We start from the raw sequence: 9,613 nt of genomic DNA, 5'->3' as shown, positions 1-9,613 counted from the left end.
CGCCGGTTTGCATCAATTAATGCCTTTATTGTGTCTTCATCAGCTTCAACTGGCCTTCCAGAACGTGGTGCATCTTCAACATCAAAATTGCCGGATCGAAATTTTGCAAACCAGTTTTGGCACTGGCGTTCTGTCAATACATCTTCTCCATACACATCGGATAATTTTTTCTTGCTTGAACAGCATTTTTACCTTTTCGATAGTAAAAAAGTAAAATATGCCAAAAATGCTGCTTTTCACTTTCCATATTTGATAGGGCACCAACCAAAAACTATTGCGTAGAATCAATCGAACTTTTTTCACAAGCAAGCCTTGCTATATCAGCTGTCAAAATATATAATGATTATGCGGCTTAAGTGTGAAGTTGGCTGGAAAAAATACAATAAGTCCTCTGTTGGGAAAAAACGAAATTACTTTCCGAACAACCTAATATATTCTGAACAGTCGTTGTACAATTGTTAAACGTGCTCACAAAAGGCCTCGCCATTACAATACAATACGGTCAGGAGAGCGTCAGTTAATAGATTCACCAGTTGATAGATTCAACCAGCCATTCCTTCGTAAGGTAAATGGAGGAGAAGGAATCAATGGAAGAAAGGACTGAGGATCAATCTGTATTTCTCTAACTATCTCAACATTTGGATTCTGTACGTTAGGATATACCGACAACCTAACATTAACACTACCCTTTAACATTCCATCCCTGCCATGACAACGTCAACAGCGGACACTGTCTTTTGATAATAACGAATAGGCCTGATATTTTTAATATTATTATTTAGTAATACTTTCTTCTGTTTCGACAATACTTCGAATTAATTCTACTCCTTTCGAGCAAGAAGAAAAGGTATAAAGATTTATCAAAAAAGGCGTCACATTGGATAGGAAAGCAACGGAAAAGCATATGCAAATCGGAAAAGTTGTACCCGAATGGAATCTATTTTCCTATAAGTATCATTCAATTCTAACTTCAATATATTCACAACACATTGATGTCTAATATATTCAAAATTTTAACTGAACTGTTCCCAAAAAATTCCAATTTAAAACTATATAGTCGATGCAAGTGAGGTGAGATAATATTGTTTGCGATACAGTATCTTATGAATCTAGCGTGTAAAAGATTTTTAGTTAAACAAATACGTGACTTAATCTATGATTTTAGTACTTTAACTGTTTCCGATCCAAAAACGGAATAAATAAATTTAAAAATAGAAGAATATTGAGCATATTTACAACCTGCATATAATAAATCCGTATAACAAATCAAACTAAGACTTCTTATAAATTATAATTTTAAAATTGTTTGTTAAAATTAGTTCTCCATATTCTATTTTACGATATTTCCTAATTTTTTTTCTTTTTTCTTTTCTTTTTTCACTCTTTTTGGTTTTAATTCCGACATTTAAATTCTTGATGTAGGGCAGCTCATTATGACAGGATAATTTTCACAGTTTTTATATATGTTTTTTATATATATTAATTTACGTTGTCTCTGAGGAAGACTCAAAAGTGAACCGAAGCAAGTAAGCGTTTTAGTGAATAAAAAAATTTTACATTTCGTAGATATATTATTTGTGCGACGTCTTCTGCGCTTGACTCCTACTACTCGTATCCTTTCCAGTTCTTTAATCTAATTAAATTAATAATTACAGAATAGAACAAAATCTATATAATTTAATGCAATTTTTGCGGTACTGTTTCTTAAATAATAATATCTATTCTTTTTAAAATTATTCTTATTCTTTAACGATATAGATTGGTTAAAATCGTCGCCTGATAAAAATTCGAAAAAAGCATTTTGCACCTTTTGTAGTACAGTTTTCATCACGCACAAAAAATGGCTCATTGAACATGCTGCGTCGAAGAAACACAAAACAAATTTGAAAAATCGAAATATCATCGTTTAATTACCAAAACTTAACAAATTTACGGAAGTAACTGACGCAAAAACGAAAAATAGCTGAATTAAAAATTGCTGTTTATGTAGCAGAACATTTCTCCATAAAAGCCGTCGATCATCTTGCACTTATGATCAAAGAGCTTGATCATAATTCTGAAATCCTGTGAAACATAAAGCTACACCGGACGAAATGTTCAGTTTTAATAAAAAATATTCTATCACCGTGTATCGTACAAGATCTTCTTAAGGACCTTGGAAATTCATATTATTCATTGATTATTGACGAATCTACGACGATCGACGTGACGAAAATCCTCTGCCTCATGATTCGATATTTCAGTCAGTCAAAGGAAAAAATTATAACAACTTTTTATCGCTTGATTGAAATGACAACAGGTATCTCGCTATTGTCGAAGCTATCTGGCAGCAATTGAAGAGCGATCATCTAAAGACGAAAAAGCTCTTAGGTCTAAGAGTTGGAACCAGTGTAAACGTAGGTATACATCATTCGGTGACGACGCTATTGCAGAATATCAATCCAGATTTTATTGTGATTAAGTGCATTTGTCATTCATTACATCTCGCAGCCGAGAAGGCTTGTAAAGTCTTACCAAGGCATCTCGATTTCATGTACGCGAAACACACACGTGGTTCTCTATTAGTAGTAAACGTCAAATCAAATATGCAAAAATTTATTTTCTCAATGATAATGCACCTAAAAAAATTATTAAGCTATCGAATACTCGATGGTTAGTGAGGCTCCAGGCTATTAATGCCATTCACAAACAATGAGACGAACTACAGCTGCATTTTGAAATTACAACAAGTAATAAGAAATACTGTTAGCTTCTCGACTATATAACATTCTCAACGCTCTCAAATAAATTGTACTTGAATACTTCCTTAGTTCAACACTACAAAACATCACGAGGCTAAACAAATTATTTTAATCTGATTTTACTGATCCGGTTAAATTAAAGATTTGAATGATTGTTTATATTCACTTCTCCAAATGGAGTTCCATTGCAACTAAAAAAAATATTATCGCATTATATCTTGCAGAATTTGATTTTCACTTTTGCATGTCTTTTGAGTGCATCAATTTTGGGTGCACGAATTTCACGTTTTATCTGCCAACATTCATAAAGGCTCAGTTGTGCAAATCAAAGAACGTTGTAGAGATTTTTATTTGTTCTTATATCGAAATTACAAAAGAGAATTTCTAATAATATAAAAATACTTCATAAAATATCAACATTTGCGCCACAATTCGCATCATCACATTATCACATGTTACAGTTGAATGACAGGGGAATGCTCGACTGTAATTGGTTAGTTCTTGTACTCTGACCCAACTCTAACCCTCGGTGGAAATTTACATTAGTCATTGATAACTTATATATTATATAGACACCTTATATAAAAATAAATAAATATCAAAAATACTACCTTTTTTTATATTTGTGCATACATTTTTTACCTTTACATTTTGATAAATGGTTATGCGATATTTATTATATACATGCGCGCGCATATGTTAAAAGGACGGTTACAAACTAATAGACTTACTACTTGAACAGTGTTATTAACCCACAGAAATTATAATTATGTCGTTTAGGGATTTTCGTTGATACCAACATTTTTCCCTCTCTTTTTGGGAAATTATCGTTTAATCGTCTACATAGCAATTTTCTACAACTTCTACAACTACAATTATAGAATTATAGAAGCGACTTTTTTTTCGCTAGATTCTTTCGTTTGATGCAAAACGCGTCAAATAAGCTTAATTTCATCAAAATCGATGAACAGGTCACAATTCTAAACAATTACTGAAATGCGATTGGATAAAGCGGAGAGCATAGATTCTTGTATAAACACATGAGGTATAAGAAGATGAACCAATCAAAGTCTCTTATTTCCTTCTTTTGTTACGTCCGCAGTAATTTTAAAACTTGTCCAAATCACCTTTGGACAAATCATGAACATTTTTATCACTTATAGATTGGCGCGATATATGAGATCGCCAGGACCATACCTGACGCCTCCCTACCACATGCGCCCTAACAGGGCAACGACGGAAGGGGATCCCTCCCTTCTTCTAAAAGATGCCCTCGGGACATGAGAACAGAAAACAATCAGTACAGAGTAACGGAGTTAGCGTCTTAGCATTTGGGTCGAGTGCCCTCGGGCGAAAATTTTCTAAGTCCTCTTCCGTCGGCAAATCACTCAGTTTTGCGCGCCGCGTATGAATGTAATCGTTTCAATTTCTTTTAAACTAAATCTAATTCAATTTTTAAATTTAAGTAATTCTAAATCTAAGTAATTCTAAAATTAAGTAATTCTACATTTAAGTGATCCTAAATCTAAATGATTTTGTGAATTAAAGTTAATAAACATCTTAACTAAATCTGAGTGAACTTTCTCAACAAATCCTTCTTAACTACCTTCCTTTATTTAATTCGCATCAATGACGATCTAATTAGTGAACTTAGACTATTGTGCACTCGAGAGCTACGAATCGACGAGAACGAACGCCAAGTCCAGGACAGTGAGAAGCGTACTGAAGATCATGCACACCGACCAACCGCATGCCGCAACTGGCGGAGACCTTACCGTAAAGGTAGGATATTTTTACTTTACCACATTTTGGTCACCGCGGACCGTGAACCCTATTTGCGCGTAGCATGTGTCCGGTGCACTCGTGTTCGCACCCGCCTATCGGCACTCGTTTGTTGGAAACTAACTTTTACACCACGTGAATACGTAGCGCATGTTGCGCATCGTATCCTCATTATTCTTTCAAATAGAAAACGGCGAGACTAAATGTCCAGAGTGCTACACCTCTTTATCCGTTGATGAAAAGGAGAATTATCTTGGGGTATTGCGACATTACATCCATTTAGGGTTTTCCGAGCGATTCGAGATCTGTAACGAATGTTTCCTGGCCACCATACGTAATTTCACGGGTTGCCGCGATTGCCCTGAAGTTTTGAAGGAGTTTCTTAATTACTTAAACAGGACGGAGGGTACACTTTGGACCTCTCCGAAATCGACTATCGTCGCCGTGTCGAGCGCGCAAATCTAGCTGAAAATTTAAACTCTTAAATTGAACAGATTTTAATTCCGCGCTCCCGCCGACGCGAAACTGTACGCCTTACATCCATCGATAATCCCAGGTCTGTTCAAATCCCGGCCACCCGCCGATCGAACCCTGGGATGTAATATCTTTCATGAAATAAAAGATTCTGATTGGTTGATTTTCTTATGCCTCATGATTTATGCGTTATGCAAGAGTCTGTGCTCCCTGTCTAACTTTTTATGCATACGTTTATGCGACTATGCAAGTTGTGTGCATATACCCTAGGGGTATATATCCACACAAACTTGCATAGCCGCATAAACGCATGCATCAAAAAAATTATCCAATCGCATTTTTGTCATAAAGCAAATGTAAAATACAATTGGATGATTCTCTTTATGCATATGTTTATGCGGCTAAGCAAATTTGTGTGAAATGACTCTGATAGCTGTGTTCAGCAGAAAAAGCCGCTTTGTAACTATTGTAAAATTCTTTAATATGATTGATTTTGCCCTTAGTTCTTTACTGGGTTTATGCGTATAAAGGTGTCTTTACATGCCAACATCCGACGCTCATTTTCGGCGTCAAAATAAGTCACGTTATAGAATTTGATAAATATCAAGCATCAATTTTGATCATATGATTTATCTTGAGTCGAATGTCAGCATAAAAAGGCACCTTAAACCAATCATATTGAAGAATTTTACACAGTTGCAAAGCTGCTTTTTCTGTTGAACGCAGCCAATTACGGAAGCCGTTTGCCGTGTTCCCCTCGGCAGTAGTTTTTTGGGGAAGAGATGACAGATTTCCTAACCTCAATAATCGTCAACTTTAACGCTTAATATCTCGATTCGTGGGACGAGTCACATTTTGCTGCCAGATTCTTTCATACAAAAACACTTCGAATAAGCATAATTTCATTGAAATTGAAGCTGAGAGGCGTTTTCTAAATAATTACCTGTCATTTTGTGTGTAGTATACCCTTACGCGTAATTATTTGTTTCGCGAAATATACCACCGCGTTTTTCTGCCAGATTCTTTCGTTTTGAATGAATACTAGTTGAATGAGTATTTTTATTAAATAAGTTAATAAGATATAAAAAATATATATGGGCTCTCGAGATTCTAACAACAAATTCGTATAATTAATGGGCAAATGAGAGAACTAAAAAATGCAGTTTTCGTTACGAAATGAAAAAATCTTGAATTCAGAAATCTTGCATATATGTCTCGTGTGTACGATCCTTGACTATTTTTTATTAAGATTTGAAGCGAGGAAGCAATTTTAATAATTCGTTTTTATTGTGAGACTGAACAATAATGATATGCTTTCATTTTTCAGTTATTATGGCTACCCCAATGGTAATGATGTCCAATATTCTTGGAATTGACAGAGTAAACATGAATGGTAAAACAATCTTAATCAAAGAGCAACATGGTACCAATGCAAATTTCTTGGTGAATGCCGTTTTATTACATGCACTGAAAAGGATGGATGCCGCTGTTTGCCTCGTTCTTTGTCACAATACCTTTGGTCATTATCATAATATTGGCATGAAATTTGGCTACAATCTTCTTAATTTAAAAGAAAAGGGCCAGGTCACTGTTGTTGAACCAATGAAAATTATAGCCAGCAATATCACTGATATGTATAAAGGTTTTACAAATAGAACAGAAACAGTAATTCCAGATGTCACTTTTACAGAACATGTAGATATTGCACATAGATTTTTTGTATGTGTCAAAGAAAAATATGATGAAGCAGCAAGATTTACTGAATCTGTTGTCCTTATTATCGACGATATAAATCATCTCCTTGATCTAGGTCTTAGTTTACGTGATACTATGTATTTTATAAGATACTTAAGATCGTTTGTATCATTGTATCCCTTATCGCAGCTGTGTATTCTTGCACATGTATATCAAGAAAATCTACAGACTTCGAATGCAGATATTATTGCTAATGCCTTAAAATACATGGCACATCTGTGTGTTACAACACAACCATTCAAGACAGGACATTCTAGTGATGCATCTGGTAAACTAACTGTCTACTGGAAGACAGATTCTGTTAGATCTAAATATCATTGGTTAGAGAAAACAACACATCTGTTTAAATTGTTAGATTGGCAAGTAAAGATTTGTGCACCTGGTGCGATGTCTATCCTGTCATAAATAATAACTTTACATTGCTATAGTGTGCTCTAGTTTTTGATAATCGATTTTTATGTATTTCTGATATTTAGTTACTATATATAGAAGAAGTAAAAAAATTAGAATTAGATACCTAATGTTTTTTTACATTAATTTAACATGTATCTTATTCTCTATTTCTCGTAAAAAGAAATATTTTTAGTTACAAGTTATGCAAGTATTTTTTATTTTACATATTTCACATATTTTTATATGAAATATAAAATATCTTGTAAATTATTAATTTTGTACTATCTTTTTATATGTAAAATAAAAAATTATTAAAGGAAATTCATAAAAAAGATTGTATAATTTTATTTTAAAAATTGAGATATTATTTTCTATTCAGATATTTACTCTATTTTTTTAAATAAAAATTTATTATATTAAATAAAATGAAAAATTATATAATTTTAATGGAATTATATACTTTATTTTCACATATTTTTATATGAAATATAAAATATCTTGTAAATTATTAATTTTTTACAACTTTAAATACAAAGCGCCTTCCCGGTCCGAGTGTTAAGATGTTGAACTACTATCTAATATACATTCAATTAAATTGAATTAATATTTCAGAAATAAATTGAGAGCCGATGAAATTATCGGATTCACACAATCAATCTGAAACAAACAATCCCCCCAAATTCTCCCAAATCTTAAAAAACTGTAATAAACTTATTGTTTATATAGATGGTCTTGTTTCCAATCATATTATTAATTTTTTACTATCTTTTTATATGCAAAATAAAAAATTATTAAAGGAAATTCATAAAAAAAATTGTATAATTTTATTTTAAAAATTGAGATATTTTCTATTCCCTTTCTTAAAGAGATACTCTTGCCTATCACTTAAAAGGCTACAACAAATTATAAAAATTGTACCAATTTACCTTATATCTTTAATAACTTCAGAAAAATATGTAATATATAATAATTATACATACAGCATAGGAGATGCTGCTCCAATGTCCTTCACCTTGACATATGTTATCATATTGTCAAGATCATGATACTAACAATGAGTGATCTCCTCAACAGGTTTTAGCCGTTCATTATTAAAATGTTATTAACAAAACAATTTTTTAAAATAGAATGTAAATTTTTAACATCATTTTACTATATATTCTACATATATTCTGCTATATGATTTACATAATGCTCTTTTATACCAATTGAGATAATAGCTCATGATGAAAATTAGATTTTTTTGGAGGTAAAATTGCCATAAAAGATTTATTTGCGGAAATGACGTATTATATATTAAAAGTTCTGACCGCCGGTGGACTTGGAAAATTTTTCAGCTTCAAAAAACTAATAAAAAATACTATTTTTTTTAAATATCTTTGAAAGTATCTATTTTATTGAAAGGTCATAAGAAAAAAAGTTGTATAAAATTACGAACAATTTCGTTTTTTTAAGATTGTATGATCAATACTTTCTGTGATAGAATTTTTTTAAGAATGTTGTATTTTTGGTCATTTCGAGAATGAAGCAATTTTCACATTTTTTTCGTAATATCTCGGATCTATTTATTTTTACATACAACATACTTCTTATGAAAATTGATTGTAAGAAATTACTGAATTCCTTACAAAATCGTTTTTGATCCTTGTACCAATAGTTTCCGAGATATGATTTTAAGAATGTTTCCTTTTATTTTTGAACAAAACTTATTTTTTAAAGTTTTATGTAAATATCTCGGATTCGACTATTTCTATGTAAAAAGTATTTATTATCAAATCGAAAAATTTTTTAATTCCTTAAATTATTTTTTATTGAATCTTATACGATGAAAATAGTTGGGATATAAATAAATTTTCTCAAATTATAACACATTTTATAACAATCTCAATTTTGTGCGCGTAGCTCGCCGGAAACATTTGACATCCATGCGCAAAATAGGTTTATTCGAGATGCAAATACAATAAATCGAAATCGAATATTTAATGCTGTGGTAAAAAAAAATATCGTGTATTTGAGTGTAAGCAATACAGTACAGTTGTATGTGTATGGGTGTATGTGTATGCACGCGGTGTATGTCAGAGCGCAATGCTCGGTAAAGCCGTTGATTTCGAGGCCGCGGTACGAACGCAGGTCGCAAAGCGCGAGACGCAGACACAGTATATACAGTAGTCACTGTACATACAGTAGTCACAGTACATACAGTAGCGCAACTCCCTTTGATGTTAGTGGCACCTTTGATGTTAGTGTTGGCCAAAATGGAGTGCGCATGAGTGAAATAAGCAAGTTACCTAGCGTTGCCATGGTTATCACCTAAACTTCTTTCTCTTTTCATCCTTTTTTCGCTCTGTCAAAACTCACTAGATATTCGCATCGCACTCCAACAAATGCGTTGGAGTGAGTAAGAGCTGTTATAGGAGCATGCGAGGGTCGTTTGAAAAGTCCGTGCAAAGTCACTGCTGATGGCACTA

General features: G+C 32.7%; 1 protein-coding gene across 4 annotated transcripts; it reads left to right on the top strand.

Moving 5' to 3' along the window:
* The first annotated feature begins 5,780 nt into the window (after window positions 1–5,780).
* On the top strand, window positions 5,781–7,212 carry LOC108756604 (elongator complex protein 6). Of its 4 annotated transcripts, none has more exons than XM_018500529.1 (2): window positions 5,781–5,912; window positions 6,323–7,212. In XM_018500529.1, exon 2 carries the CDS (start codon window positions 6,330–6,332, stop codon window positions 7,155–7,157), a length of 828 nt encoding a protein of 275 aa, XP_018356031.1. In that variant the 5' UTR covers window positions 5,781–5,912; window positions 6,323–6,329; the 3' UTR covers window positions 7,158–7,212. The 4 variants fall into 4 exon arrangements, with proteins under 4 accessions (XP_018356031.1, XP_018356030.1, XP_018356028.1 ...); XM_018500528.1 differs by having other exon boundaries at window positions 5,781–5,950; window positions 6,325–7,212; XM_018500526.1 differs by having other exon boundaries at window positions 5,781–6,218; window positions 6,325–7,212.
* The last annotated feature ends 2,401 nt before the right edge of the window (window positions 7,213–9,613 follow it).

Source organism: Trachymyrmex septentrionalis, unplaced genomic scaffold (assembly GCF_001594115.1).
Source record: "Trachymyrmex septentrionalis isolate Tsep2-gDNA-1 unplaced genomic scaffold, Tsep1.0 scaffold129, whole genome shotgun sequence".
In the NCBI taxonomy this organism is placed as follows: Eukaryota; Metazoa; Arthropoda; class Insecta; order Hymenoptera; family Formicidae; genus Trachymyrmex; species Trachymyrmex septentrionalis.
The sequence above is the reverse complement of the archived record's forward strand: the minus strand, read 5'-3'. Positions and strand labels throughout refer to the sequence as shown.